This window comes from Ambystoma mexicanum, chromosome 8 (assembly GCF_040938575.1).
Source record: "Ambystoma mexicanum isolate Mex_15411 chromosome 8, UKY_AmexF1_1, whole genome shotgun sequence".
NCBI classification, from domain to species: Eukaryota; Metazoa; Chordata; class Amphibia; order Caudata; family Ambystomatidae; genus Ambystoma; species Ambystoma mexicanum.
This window is the reverse complement of record NC_090929.1, coordinates 1,011,484,267-1,011,500,184: the sequence shown is the minus strand read 5'-3', so window position 1 is coordinate 1,011,500,184 and position 15,918 is coordinate 1,011,484,267. Positions and strand designations below refer to the sequence as shown.

At 43.4% G+C, this 15,918-nt stretch overlaps 1 protein-coding gene across 1 annotated transcript in view; it reads left to right on the top strand.

Annotated features, from left to right (window-relative positions):
• The window catches only part of LOC138472655 (mucin-5AC-like), a 515,681-nt gene that overhangs the window by 82,318 nt on the left and 417,445 nt on the right, over positions 1–15,918 (top strand). Inside the window, exon 2 of the mRNA XM_069610941.1 lies at positions 4,987–5,026. Coding sequence (XP_069467042.1) covers positions 5,003–5,026 — 24 coding nt within the window. The 5' untranslated portion in view covers positions 4,987–5,002. The remainder of the gene's footprint in view (positions 1–4,986; positions 5,027–15,918) is intronic.

The following is a 15,918-nucleotide window of genomic DNA, read 5'->3' as shown; positions in this document are numbered from 1 at the left end:
CTCTAGTGGGGATGAGGTCAACTGAAATTAGCTGAAGGGAACGTAATGTTGAAAGGTGTGGTGCCATTAAGTCTAAGGTAATGGTCATCCAAAGGAGATGATGCTGTAAAGATGAAACCCAAGGATATTTATAGTATATTCAAAACGTCAATACATTTATGATGGGTTTCAAAAGGCTTGGAAAAAAACACTTTTACATGAAATGTGAAAGTAGGATAGTCCATTCGAGCCAAGTCACACATTTCACAATGCCACCTAGTAGCCATTGCTGGAAGTTCACCTCCAATTCTGAGCCACATCAGCAAGGCATTGTGGGTATGCAAATTAGCCCAAATGCAAACCTCTTTTCCAGGAAACTGTCTTTGTTTTAGCGGGTAGTGCTACTTTATACATAGTTTGCAAAGGTGGCGGGCGCCCCTCTATCGACAGAACAAGGCCTGATAACCTGTTCAATGGTTATTAACCACTTGAGAGTTTTCAGCCACTGCTTTTACTCACTGTGCCTTTCACAGATGGGAAATATCCATTTGCATATCAGTCTTTGTCCTGCCCAGGGGCAGTCCAGCACCGAAATGCAATGGCAATTCCAACCTGAACAAGAGTACCACCAGCAACCCCATACACGTGTTTCACCCTTGTTGGGGATCATCAGTGAGGTGAAGCTGATGCCTCTCTAAGCACAGTGAGAGGGAGACCACGTCTGGTTGCCCCCAGGAGACCTAGGGTTACCAATCCCAGGTTTCTTGAAATTTAGTTTGCAAAGGTAGCGGGCACCCCTCTCTCGACAGAACAAGGCCTGATAACCTGTTCAGTGGTTATTAACCACTTGAGAGTTCGCAGCCACTGCTTTTACTCACCTGTAAAAGGTAGCGCCTGCTACCTTTGTTGAATTTTTTGAAGGAACTTGGTGTTGGTCACCCTAGGTTACCTGGGGGCAACCAGATGTGGACTCCCTGCTCACTGTGCTTAGAGAGGCTCAGCTTCACCTCACTGATGATGCCCAACAAGGCTGAAACACGTGTATGGGGTTGCTGTAGGTACTCTTGTTCAGAGAGGAATTGCCATAGCATTTCGGTGCTGGACTGCCCTTGTGGGCGGGACAAAGACTGATATGCAAATGGATATTTCCCATCTGTGAAGGTACAGTGAGCAAAAAGCAATGGCTGCGAACTCTCAATGTGGTTAATAACCCCTGAACAGGTTATCATGCCTTGTTCTTTCGAGAGAGGGGCGCCTGCTACCTTTTTTGTATTTTTGAAAGGAACTTGGGGTTGGTCACCCTAGGTTACCTGAGGGCAACCAGAGGTGGACTCCCTGCTCACTGTGCTTAGAGAGGCTCAGCTTCACCTCACTGAAGATGCCCAACAAGGCTGAAACACGTGTATGGGTTTGCTGATGGTACTCTTGTTCAGAGAGGAATTGCCATAGCATTTCGGTGCTGGACTGCCCTTGTGGGTGGGACAAAGACTGATATGCAAATGGATATTTCCCATCTGTGAAGGTTCAGTGAGCAAAAAGCAATGGCTGCAAACTCTCAATGTGGTTTATAACCACTGAACAGGTTATCATGCCTTGTTCTTTCGAGAGAGGGGCGCCTGCTACCTTTTTTGTATTCTACTTTATACATAGCCTAATCAACCCAAGTCAGACATTTTGCAAGGCTGTCAGAACAACTACATCACTGGTTTCACCCTTTTTAGGGATCAGCAGTGCAGTATAGTCCTGACGGTATTAAAAAAAAAAGAAAAATTGATTTAGAAAGACCGCTCTGTGACCACACAGAGCGGTCTTTCTATATCGAACTGTCACGCCTGTGCTGACAGGCACGGGATTGTTGGTCATGTGAATGTGGGGCTGTGTGTGTCTGTGTGTTTATGTGTGTGTGTGCATATGCATGCGTGTAGTTAGTGTGTGTTGTGCTGGGAAGGGGGTAATGGGTGGGTAAAAGTGGAGATTCGGAGGTATAAACCCCCTGATTCTGATTTTTAAAACTAGTGGGAGAGGGTGGGGAAGGGATGACCTTGCGAGAGGGGTGTGGGGGAATATGTCCTACTTTGAATTTTAAAGCTGACACCAAAACCTGTCTTTTTTTGTGTTGAGTCTTTAAATTGCACAAATATGGCATAGAACCGTCCTGACAGCTTGTGGTTGGAGCACTGGGGCATTTATTAAAAAGATCAACACAGTTATGGTGGGTTTAAAAAGGCTTGAACAAAAAGTCTGTCTTGGGTTGATTAAGACTTGGCTCAAATGGACTATCCTACATATATTTAAGGTGCAGTTAAGTTGTGCAGATTTAATGCAACAAAACCCTTGAAATTCAGCAGAAGTGGGTAGTCATGACCAGCTTAACTCTGTGTGCTCTCGTTGATGTCCCCCATAATGCAATGGTGAATGTCATTGTGAATCCCTTCTCTGATACTATGAATGTGCTCATGGGCTTTGCAACGGGAACACGCACTTTGTAGAGTAAACAAGGAAAACTGCATCAGGGGAATGCTTGTAAGTGCCTATGTTGGCTGTCTCTTCCTTGAAATTTGCAAGAACAAAAACATGTGCTGCTTAATGTTTTGGTTCTCAGTGTGGTGAAATACCGAAGCTAACTTAAAGAAATCTATCATTTAATTTCCTATATCCGTAACCTGCCAGCGGTATCAAAGATGGTGGTCAGTCAAATAGTGGAGAAAAAAAAGTCGAATGACAAAAATGTCAAAAAATAAATATCGAAAAAAAAGTAGAATGTATTATTTTTTTATTTATATGTATTTTTTGGGTTCAGTAAGTAAAAGAAAGGGGTAAAATAAAAAAATAGAAAAAAGGAGGTTAGGGGGAACCCCCCCATTTCGAAAAAAAACGTATTGAAAAAGAAATTCGACTTTTTTTTTCGACATTTTTTTTTTCTATATTTTGAATTTCGACATTATTTTTTTCGACTAAATGACTATAAACCATCAAAGATATTGTGAGTGAGGAATGCTGGGGCTGACCTCACAAAACATATATCGGGTGTGTCACTTTATTCTGAAAGCAGATCTGCACATTTGAAAGGGCAGGAACAGTAGCGCAACGATACGCTGGCTAGCACCCTTGCATACATTAGTGTCAGGAGCATGGTTACTGGCAGCGCATTTCACAGAGAAAGGCACTTGAGGGGCCTGTCACTATGAAACTCGAGGGAAAAAAAGCAGTTTCAATCCTGTTTGAGGAATGGGAATGAAAGTTGGACAGCAACGGCTCATACCGCTGTTGTAAAAAAAGAAATTGCATGGCAGGATCAGGAAAGACCTTGGCCCTCATTGCGAGGTTGCCAGCAACCCTGTCTTACCGTTACTGCTGCCTGACATCCCAGCGCTACCGTGATATCACATGTGGTGGCAGTACAGTAAGTTCCCACTCCCATGAAGTCCCGCAGGACTCCATGTGAATGAGAACCCTGAAGTACCAGCACTGCTAGTAACGGTGCCGATGCTTCCGTGAAAAACTTGCATGTGGGGGCCTGAACTACCGACAGGTCAGGCCTGCTGGTTGGTTAGTGCCCCTACCGCCAGTCTTGTTACCAGCACCTTAATTTCCAGACCGGCCCACTTACCATGAGGCTCCTCGTCAAGCAATGTGCATCCCCCTTCAACCTGTTCCAAACAGGCGCCGGGGCATGTCTATGTTTTCTGCACATTTCAAAGCGCATCCTGTTTGTGAATTCGGGATGGACTTTTAAATGCCAGAAACGCCCCCTGATTTGGGCAAGCGGGCAAAGGGTTGAAAAAGGGCACGTGAATGTGCCCATTCAGATACCCTTTGAAGTTTGGGCTGCTCCTTTTTTGGGCCCAATGCGTTTTCCTTTGTGCGCACCATATACTAGGCAGCGTGAAAAGTATTTATTCCCTTTATTCCATGCAGAGGGTGTTTCAGTGTTGGCCAGGTCTGCTGTATTACTGCTAAATTACCCTCATGTCTGATTTAAGCATGTTTCGATAGTTGCCCTGCTAATAAGGGAAACGTCGAGTAGAGGTCATTAGATACGCTGCCATTGTAAGCTGTACATGGAATAAGACGCAATGTGAAAAGGAAATGATGTACGAATTATTTTTTATGTCTCCTCATTGGTACAATGTACCTTTTTAGTGTATTTATTTTGTATCTCTTTTTTTTAATTGTGTCATTTAAATGCCATCGGTGTACATTGAACTAACACCTCGTGAATTATAGACTGTAACGCTATTGTTAAATGTCACATCTGCCGGTCTGTTTGTACCTTTTACACTTTATAACTTTTAATAATGTATTGAGTGAGTTTGAATGAATAATGCAGTCATAGTAACTGCTGTTTCTGCATACCATATCTGGTACCTATGGGTGTTTTTTTTTATTTCTACTTTAATGGGGGTTATATACGCAGAAAAGAAGCTCACCATAGAGTTTGACTTGGCCCTGACACTGGCCAGAGAGGTCAAGGGGCACAACCTGGTGACTGGGCATGATTATTCATTAGCACCTTGATGCTCACCTAGAACTGATGCCCTCAACTGTCGCATAGACAAGTACATTGAAGTACTCTGTCAATTCTAGAATGGCCAATTCTGTACGAGAGCAGGGACTGGATGTGCACAAATAATGCACTCACCTTTAACCCAGATAGTGGCTCTTATTTTGACATTGAGTGCAGAGATTGAATTTCCCATAATGCCCAGCCTTTGAGATTTTCTGTCCAGCAAGAGACGTTTGCCTTCTGTGGGTTGAAACAGCAATACCCGTATTCGTCCAAAGGGCGATCCTTCAAGAGAGACCATTTTGTTATGAAACTCGTGACTCAACTTTCCTAAAATGCTTAAGATGTGCTTAAACATCAGGACAAGTCAATGTATAGGAATCTCTCATTTCCACTGTCACACTGCTTATCTTCTCCAAGTAAATAAGTACTGTCTGTTAAGTTAACAATGGTTTAATCTTCTGATGGACACTTTCTCTTTCTATTTTCTTTTTATATAGAGAATACAGCTCGAAGATGAGGACACTTTACATGACTCAGGTTTGTTCCTTACTTGTATATTTGATTAACAAAATCTTTTGATGCCCATTTAATTTGTTCTACCAACTATGTTCTTCTGCCCTTCTCATTGTTCTATGCGTGTATGGTTTGCTGTGCTCTCCTCCCCTCATTAGCCCATGCCCTTTACCAATTGTTCCCTAAGGCTGTGACAGATTCGATCCTCCCTCTCCCTTCACCCTGGAAGTGCTACAAAACAGCATAGCCTACGAGTATTGTCTTATAAAAAAAAAATAGAAATAAAATATAGAACCTATTAGCATTGTACTGTACCTCAATACAATTACATGAAAGACAAACGCAATCTCAATACATTTGGCAAGAGCAATTATTGTTTTTCCTCTTTTAAATGATCATATTTGTCAGATGAACTATTGTCTCTGGGCTAATCTCCCACAAAGCGGTTTTTCAATATATGCCTGATTAATAATGCTCAATCGAATTCAAACATGATGAGACGGTAATCAAGGTGCACCTAGCCACATTGGTCTTTCGCTGACTTTGTCCCCATGACCAATTGACTATGAAAAGAACTGAGACCAAAACTCACGTTTCTTATTGACCCAGGAAAGTACATATTTCACAGCGCAAAATCTATCAATTGATTTTCTAGCAGAAGATTTACAAATTCAGACTCTTGCCAACACATGTTCAATCGTATCATTGCAGCTTCTTCAGGACACCAAGCATTATCAAAAGGCTGGTCACCTTGGTATCTTGAGCTACAATTTCAAAAATGTTCTTCCTAATTTAAAGCAGTATAAGACACCCGAACAATGTTATATATAGTGAAATTTAGTGTACATGTCAAACGTTGGATTCTTTTAAGTGTAGCTGCTTTATCCAATGTATGTGGAAACTATCTACTGTGTGACGAATCCCAGGGTATCGTTACTGCTTCCACGGGGGGAGACCCTTTCCATGAGGCCAGGATGGTGATGCTGCTACCCGATAGTCCCTCTGGGGAGGGAAACCCTTCATGGGATTGGTGACATAGGGGGTCATTACGACCCTGGCGTTAAGGGTTTAACGGCGCAGTAAAAGGTGTCGGCGCCGTTAAACCCTTAATGCCTTATTACGAGGTCCCTTTGCGGCTCCCGACCTTAACGGCTGGTCTGGACCGCCATTAAAGTAGGGACCCGCAAAGGGACTTCCGAGGTAATTACGGTACAGCAATTATCAGTACCGTAATTACCGCCTTCCCCAGTCCCATTGAGCCCTATGGGGCAAAAATGGGAATGAGGAAGGGCCAATGGTAAATGGGGAATTACCGCCCGCCAACCTTGGAATGCAGTGGTATTTCCCCATTTACCATTGGCGGACTCGTTACAATACCGGCAGCAACCATGGTGCTAATAGCGCCATTGGTTACCGCCGGTGTTGTAATGAGGGCCATAGTCTCTGGGAGAAGGCAGTATTCATTCAACTCTTTCGTGTCCCCACCTTCCTTAAACCCCACTCAAGTCCCTGTATTTCATTTGTTGGACATTTCTATGGCACCTATACACACGTGTTTCTAGGTGGCACAAGGCAAGAAAAAGGGGGGCAGGGGCATGAGAATTCAAAGCAAAACAAGAACAAAAGAAAAACAGTTATATTAGCCTTGTGAGAATCCTACCATGCAAATGCATGACAAGGTGATAAGTGTGAAGGGGAGAGGGTAAGAGGGAGAAGAGCAATAGTGGGAGAACCCAACGGGTGGGGCTGGTAAGTGCTCTTAAGTCCAGGGAGCCAAGTGTCCAGGGAAACCAGGGGGTGGGGAGGAAAAGTGCAGAGGACAGGAGGACTGGGTTGGGATAGTCTGGGAAAAGGGTGCCTGAGGACAAGTGCTGGCAAAAGAAATAGGCAGGGACTGGCGGGGGGTCTGGTCCCTGGGTGACTCTGAAGGGACCAGGCCCCCGTTGCCTTGGCAGGAGGAGAGCTTATCACGGGAGGGGGAACGGGAAGGATGAAGAGAAAAGGAAAGATTAACATTTCTAGCCAATTTATTGATGCTCTTAAACTTAGATGAAGTCTGCTCCATCTCATTAATATACATTTCAGCGCTTTGTGAAAATGTAGCAACATTGATCAGTATGGTGTAATTTGCTGAGACTCGACTGCCAGCATTTCCTATATGGGGATTAATCTCAGGAGAATCAAACATCTCAACTATAGGTGTACTCAGTAAATTGAACACTCTAATCCCTGCACCGATGATTTAACTATTAAGTCATCTGATTATAAGGTGTTTTTGTTGACCTTAAAATGAGGTCTTCTGGAGCAGATTGTGGCATGAAATACTTTCTTGTGACGTTCCAGCCAGCTTGATAGCAGGCTTTAAGCCTGTTTTCCCAGAAGTTAGTAAAAATAATGGAAACCAGTTTACCGGCTTACTAGCACACCAGCCTGTGGCTCGATGTACAGGTCAAACAATACAGGGGGCAGAGGGGGAGAGGAAAATCTGTTTGGCACAACTTTGTATTGTTAGATCTTGTGCAAGCTTCCCAGTCCTCAGAAATTCAACTTTGGTCTTAGTGTTTAGAGCATGCATTTAACATCTACGTCATTGCCAAACCCACACTTCTGAAAGATACTCCATAGGAAATCCCAGTTTACACAGCCCTGTTCTCAATCATCAGCAATTGTAAAAACTGAAAGATGTTAATTGCCACACTGAGCTGCATCGTTTACACCTAACAAATCATGAGTTGGTTCTGGAGCATTTCTCTTTGAAATGAATCCAGTCCAGTCTCGGTTAACTAAACATTTTATGCAATTGTTTGCAATTGGCTGATATCTTGTTAATTAACTGAACATCATTATTCAGCAGTGAGAATGGTGTATAACCTTTGGAAAATCAGGGTTTATACATTGTCTTCAAATTGAGCTGTTGAGTCCTCTTCAATAGTAGGTCTTTCTTTAACTTGAAGCCTGGCTGATACAGGTTTTTGGACAACCTAATGATACATTGTTCAGGTATGATCCAATTTTTCATGTTTGCTGTTACAGTTGTAATGGACATGTATGGTATTTTGCCCCTATAAAGGCTGAAGTCCCAAAGAACTTCCTTTATCTCTGGAAGAAGTAACAATATGGGTTTTGTTTATTCTGGGAAACCGCATTACACAGACTCATGAGGACGCAAAGAGTCGAAACACTGGGAGCCCTATGAAGCAATGGGGAATATCTGACTGTTCCTGAATTGCGCAGAGCGGTGGAGGTAGACTAGCGGATTTACTTTCATACATTAGATTCAGAATTGCCATGAGAGTGAGGTGACACAGCTTTCCAGCTCCATCTCTCTGCGTTGCGTGATAGAAAAGGGGTGTTAAGCCTATATGCCTGTGTGATTCAATGACACACAGCTGGTATGCTTCTGATTTGGTATAAATGAAACCAGGAGACTAATGACGAGATCATTGATGAACTACCACTAGCTATATTGAGGTAATTACAGTAATCAACCAGAGGTTACACAGTTCAGGGGCACTACCACCCATTTCCTGATTGGTTTTCAGTGGCATGGAGTTGGTTATGTGTATTTGGGGCAAAGATGACCTGGCACAGTGCTGGATAATGGTATTATCTACAAAAGAGCAAAATATTTGAGAGAATAAAGTGCAGTAATGGGATGGCAAATGTTTTGTAGGAACTAACTTTAGATGCACTCAATATTCCCTGTTCTTCTGCATCGCTTCCTTGCTTCCTTGCTCGTGAGGGGTTCTGGTGTCAACACACACCTCAAGGGTAAACATGATGTCATCATTAAGAGCACTCTGAAGAGATCTCAGCTGAGGAAATCAATAGTGTTTTCATATCTGTCCCTGTGTGGATACTAATGTGTACATTTCCAAGGGGAGTAAACTCCCATTGATAACCATTATGATCAGTCTACCAGGAGAATTAATAGTCTGATGGTTAACAAAATGAGATATTGATCATCTTGTTCAATCAAAGAGCACTGTTGCATGAATTGGATGTGGCTTCTACAACAAGTTGTTTGATATGACTCGCAAACAGAGGCCCCGCATTTCTATGCAGAGTCTCTGCAGGGAGAGTGCTTGAACTGCATGGAAAGCCACCATCTACTTAAGAACCTAACAGAACAAGTTGCAAAGATTTCTACTTTATTTGACAAGCTTTTATCAGCTAGTGTCCTTTCTGCTAGGAATCTAAATGGAGAAAAGTCACTTTTATCCTCATCTGCTGAAATGTATACTCTCCCTATGGTTTCGGAAGACACTGAATACTGGCATCTTTTCCTTTAACAGACGCCAGTAAATTTCTTTTGTAAATCCTCAGGTTACATCAGTCCCAAAGTTCTATAAATCAGTTCCAGCCAGTTGATATGGAAAACCAAATAATGATGCATTTCCGCAATCCAAGCTTTTGAATGTAATCCTCCTCCCCAACAACACGATTGCCAAACTTGTGCTCTTGTTCCACACTATTTTTCTTCAATGTCTATCTCAAATCTCATTTTGTTTGCTGCTGAGTTCATCACACGCCTCTGGGCCTGCTGCAGAGTTAGAGAATTCCCTTAAAACAAGGTGATCCATTGGATTAAGCACAAAAAGCGTGTATAGCGATTATGAAACAAGATATAATCATTTCAAGGCTATATAACAGTTTCCAATCCAGCAAGGTAGCAAGAGATCATCATTGTTTATATGATTAGTGGTAGATCATTTTCACTATTGTGCTGTGATTATTTTGCAGTGCAAGGATGCCCAAGGAATTAGCTTTCATTGGAAACATGGTGAGCTGTTACATGTAGGATGGCACTCTACATTTGTAGATGCTGCCCTGGAAGCAATGAAAAGATTCTCTGATCTAGCCTCTCTCAAAAGCAATTTGTGCCCATTAATAGAAGGGCATCTAAATTCTCAGATCAATTCCATAATGAAGGGTAAATCACTAAAGAGGACGATGCAGCTTGGAGAATCTCTTCAATGAGCTTGCTATTATAAAGAACAATTGGGTGTTTGTTAGCTAGACCCTTCTTTGAAGTTGGATTTCACCGCTATAACAGTACGTTTTATGGAGGTAGGCCGGCTAAACCAACATTGATTCTGCTCCTGAGAGGCAATTTCACTGAATACATCTTAGTGTAGGAAGGCTTCTGGTGGGCGATTTATGATTTATGTGTAACACGATGGGTGATGAGTGATTACAATTCTCTCTCTTTGTTTTTTCCCCATCGTTCCTTCCGGTCTACCCCAATTACTGCAAGTTATAAGTACAATTTCTCTGGCACCCCATACCTATGGATGCTGACTACGCGTGAGCCATAATCAACACAAATGTAGTGCTACCAACTTTTATCAGAACTTGGACTCGCAGTCACTGAGTGTACATGACCCTGCTGCCCAGTCTACTGTGTTCTATTACGATGAAGTAGTTAAGATTGTCTCTTAAGTTGTGACACTATCTTGTTGCAAACAGAAAGCAGCCCAAATGCTCATTATGGTTTGACTCTGAGTATTGAATTACCAAGAGAGACATCCTGGCAGTAAAAAAACAAAACAGTTCTCTACTATCTTAATGGAAGTAAAACAAGTACAGCACGATTATAAAATAGAGGTGCTCAATAAAGAAACAAAGATGTACCAACAACTAAGTGCGGCTCAAGGTAGCTGTTGATAATCACAATTTCTGGTTAATCTTGACTTCTGGGATCAATTCAAATCTCTGGATTCTGCCGGCAAGCATTCATGGAGATGTATGGTTCGATCATTTTAGAGTTTGCATCAGAAGTCAATGGACAACCAATGGAAGATGCTGAATTTCTTGATGCGGATGAACTTCTAGCTCAGTTTTCACAAGAAGATGTATTCAATGCCATCAGGCGAAAACAGTGCAAAAACTCTGGGGGCTGATCCAATTCCTGTTGCTCTGTTGCTCACTAGGACCGATATCTGTGCCACTGCCGTGCTCAAAACTATTTAATGCTATGGTAAATCGGAAGGGGATTCCTTTCAGTTGGTGGCAAATTAAATTGTTCCAGTCGACAAAAAAAGGTGATCAAGTTACTCCAGCCACCTATAGACTGATTTCTCGTCTAGATATTTTGAAGTATATTTTTGGAAATACCGTACATTTTAATTTAGAGCAATGGGCTATGAACCATGAGGTTTTATCATGTCTTCAGGCATGGTTTCGTTATTTATAACGCGCTTAATACCCAGAGGTTTCTAAGGGAAGATGGGGGGATCGAACCAATGTTGCTCCGTGCCGCCTTGCTTCCAAGGCGAGCACGTTGCGCCTGAGCTATCCTCCTGAGGCCATGGTACGAGTGGCATAAATCTGGTGTTTTTCGGCATTGCTTGTTTTTCGTTAGGAAACACCCACTCTTTTTTTGTTGTCCTTGAAATTAGGTCTTCAGGAGCAGATTATGGCATGAAATACTTTCTTGTGGAGTTTCAGCCAGCTTGATAGCATGCTTTAAGCCTATTAAACACAAATAATCTTGTCTTGGTGAGGTATGGCCTTGGAGATGAGCACGCATAGAATTTCCCTGTGCATAAGGGAATCAGACAGGAACGTATTTGATCGCTGCTCATTTCCTTGCTATATATAAATCCCCTGGTTGAGTGCATCTCTTCCAAAAATGCTGATCCCGCAATTTTAGATGGGTAGAAGATTGACATACTTCTTTTTGCAGATGATGACAAATTAATTTAAAAAAAAATCATCTGGTCTCCAACAATAGCTTGTAGTGTGAGAGTCTCAGTAATTAATTCCTAAAAAACTAAATGTATGACCTGTAAACCTGATCAGAAAATAGAATTAAAGCCACACTGCAGACTGTTTAACTCAAACAGGTTGATGTGTATAATTACCTGGAAAGCAGAGTTTTCCAGAACGCAGGATGGCCTCTGTAGATCCTTTAATGTCCCCCAGTATTGACTAGGCATGGTGGACTGCTGAGTACCTTGGAACATTGCTTTGGAGGCCATTCAGTGGCCTCCACTCTAGACAAAATTAGGGCTCAGTCACTCCCAGAGACACTGTGGGCCTCATTACGAGGTGGGCGGTAAGGGGTTAACAACGCTGGTAAAGGTGCCGGAGACGTTAACCCCTTACCGCCCTATTACGAGGGCCATTCACAGGACCTGCTCTGGATGCCTGGTTTTACCAGACGTCCTTAGCGGGTCCCGCGAGCGGACCAGCATGCTAACAATGGGCCCGTCATTAACGGGCCCGTTGTTAGCATGCTCCCCATTCACATTGAGCCCTATTGGGGCTCAAATGGGAAAGGGGGATGGTCCGGGTTCCCTTAATGGGAAATACCAGGCCCTCCAAGGTCGGAATGGCCGGGTATTTCCCCATTCAGGGTACCCGGACCCAGACCCGAGTTTGGAGGCAGCCACGCCCTTATTAAGGGCATGGCTGCCTCCAAACTCGTAATGAGGCCCTGTATGCTTCCAAGCTCTGGGGAGCTGCTGATACCGTGGAACTAGAGAAGGCAGAAAACAGGATTTGCTCATCTTCCCCAGATGAAAAGGAATGCCTAGGTGGAGGATGGTTTATATATTTTATGTAGGCTACATTTCCTTAGCGAGGATTTGTATGGAAAAAGATGGTGTCAAGGAGACACTACTCCAAGTTTCAAGAAACAGGCGTCAAGAGTCACACCCCTATAGGTTAAGAATCAACTGCAAGGTCATATTGGCTTAGGGAGTCTTCAATGTCCTGAAAGTCCATGCACAATCACCAGGGTGTTCGTAGGGTTTGTATTAAACAAAGAATTTGGCATTAATTATGTGATCACAGAAACATACAAAAGTGACAGTCCAATGACTGTCCAATGACAGGAAGGAAATATTAACGAAGAAAACAATGTATGCGCTCAGAATACATAGAGTGCATAACAATAGAGTTCAGTCTCCTGTGGTCTGCGCTCATTCTGATTTACGCTCAATGAACTCATTTTGTTATGTGCATCCAATGTTATGGCTGTTGATTATCTGGTTGGTCTCTCCAAATGGAATAAAATGTATTTAGTCAGGGAAATTGCCAATAACAGCCTACACGTGTTTTGACCAATGGAGGTCCTCTTCAGGGTGATATAAATATATCAGGCAATCCCTTGTACGGGTTTATTTCCTCATGTGGTCCGCTATAACGGGTTTGTTAAGACCTGCTGCCTCAATATGCTTAACCAGCGTAACGCATATTGACCTATATAGTGCATATGCAATTCTAACCACTCATTCCTGTTTGTCTATTAGACGTGCTAAGAAAAACGGAATATATCATTCGGTTTTAAAATGTTTGCCATATAGCTTTATGTTTGAGACCAATGGACTTCAGTTGACTTTTATAAACGGATAATGCACATCAAAAGAAAAAAAAATCATATAAGGGTCATTGAACAGAGTGCGTTAACCAGTATCTGCAAAACCCCTCCATTAATGCTGGGTGTTGTTCATGGTGTTAACGGCTGATTTTGAAGCATTTATGCTCTGGCGGGTGTTACCCGCCTTGAAAGCAGATGAATCATCCGCCAAGTCCCTCATACGCCCATTCACTTCTATGGGCCTCCCGCCAGCTAAAGAAAATCGGGTGTTTTCACCCGCCTTGGTGGCATAAAAAGGTTGGGAGCTATGTATCACATAAGACGTAGAATCGAGACATTCCCGTCCAGCTTTTATGCCACCTAAAAGCATGACGGCATGTCACATCCGCTTCCGGGCCCACCTCACAACAAAGCAAAGTCCAGAGCGAGGACGGCAAAGTGTATCTGCCCAGTGCAGGACCGCCACACCACAAGCCCCTCCCCCACGGCCTTAAAATTAGAGCCCACCCACCAACCCGTCCCAATATGCCCACCCAAAATATGTAAAACGAAAGGAGAGTTAGCCTGCCTGTCGTTCTGGTACCTCATCTTTTCTTCTGCCCCTTTGATTCCCCATGAAACTTCCTTTGCCGGCGGGTGCCTCCAAGTATCCTGTGACTCTGTCCTTGCCTGCCCCCACCCACTTATGCCCTCACAACTTGCCTGCCCCACTTGAACCATGTAAACACCCCTGACGGTGAGTGCCTCCTCTAGGGTGCAGGTTACCCCCTTGAACCACTGACCCTCCTGACTGCAAGTGTCCCATCTTGTACTATGTGACCACCATGGACAACATTCCCCCCCCCCCCGATCCCCGCTTGGCCTACGTGTCCTCAGACTGCATCTAGCCCTGTTACCTCCCCTCACTGCATCTGCCCACTTATCTCCTGCTACCCACATGACTGTATCAGCCCCCTTTGTTTCCTCTTATCCCCTGATTGCCATTGCCCTCTTGGCCCCTGTCACTCCTCTAACTGCATATGTCCCACTCTTGGCCCATGTGACCCCACCTTGACTGTGCTTTTTCCTTTGACTGCTTCTGCTTCCTCTTTGGCCCCTGTAACTCTCCCCCGCTTAACTGTGCTCTTTTTCCTTACCCCCTGCTTCTTGCGCCATCATCTGTCTTCTGCAGCCTCCAACCTCCCAGCCACCCGCAACATGACTTGGCATTATGACTTAACGTAATGGCACCACCACTCTAGTAATGTCCTGCCTGACAATCCTGCCGGTCAGTAGGCAAGGCCTCATACCTTCTGTTGAATGCATAGTTATGTGTTGAAAATACTGAGTTCTATACATTCATCCCAAGAATTAACTTTACTCACCAACAATGTACTTTTGGTTTGCTGTGAGGAAATTCTGTAACATATACTTTTTTATCCATGACTTTTCACCCTATTCCCTGTACCACTCTCATTGGCCCCCTTTCCTTTTCACCCAATGGACCACAGTCTCTATGCCACCCTGGGTGGGGTTACAATTAAAGTACTGATGCTTGAAGGCACCCACAACAGTGTTATGCCCATTATAAAGGACCAAGAACATAACATATAATTAGCATAGTAAGTTGCCACCTGAAGCCTTCCGATCCATACATATGCCCATTGTCCCCTTGCCACCCAGGGACATCATTTCACCAAAATGCCAGGGGTAGCGGAAGTGACATCACATGACCCTTGACCTCTTTTGACATCACACAAAGTGATGTCATTTGACCCCACCCCAAAGTGACATCACGGGAAGTGATGGAACAGGATCTTTCACCCCTTTAGAAAACAGGAAGTGGCATCACATAGCATTGTTCCTAAGTACACTCCGAAAAATATGGTTAAGATATCACTGTAATGTGATATACATTTCATACAAGAATGGATCACCACATGTATCGTTGATATCAGTGTGTAAAGGACCATATTAACAAATTATAATGATCTGTCATTATATAGCACTTACGCTTAAGCGTTTTATATAGAGGAAATATACATACAATATCACCCAACCTGTGTTTGTACTCATTTATCAACCACAGAAGGATGAAATGTTGAATTGGCCTTGCCTGGATTCGAACCTGCAAACTGCAGACCACACACACACATCAGCAGGCGCTCATCCCACTGAGCTATCTTACCGGCTATAGCTATTTTACCAGCTATAGTAAAATTAGCAATCACGTGCCTGAATGCTCTCAAAGACAGCAAATTACACACTGTGGTGGATACCATTAAACTGGTAACGAAGATTTAACAGCAGGCCACTTCATCTGCAGGTCTGGTGCAAAGTTGGCCACAAGTCAAGCCTGTGTGGATCTACTTTTCAGGCTTGAGAGGTTGGCAAATACATACATTGGGAGGGTTCATAACTGCATATTAAAGAATTTAGAGTAGTGCAGGGAAAGCAGCACACTCACACAGCATCCCGTACTCTGTGCACTCGTTTCCTCATACATGCAAACAAACGTCCTGAAAAGCATGCCATGGAGATAGGAGGGAAAGACACATTACAGCGAAGCGTTAATTGTGGCACAATTAAATCAGGGGCCACTTTATGTGCT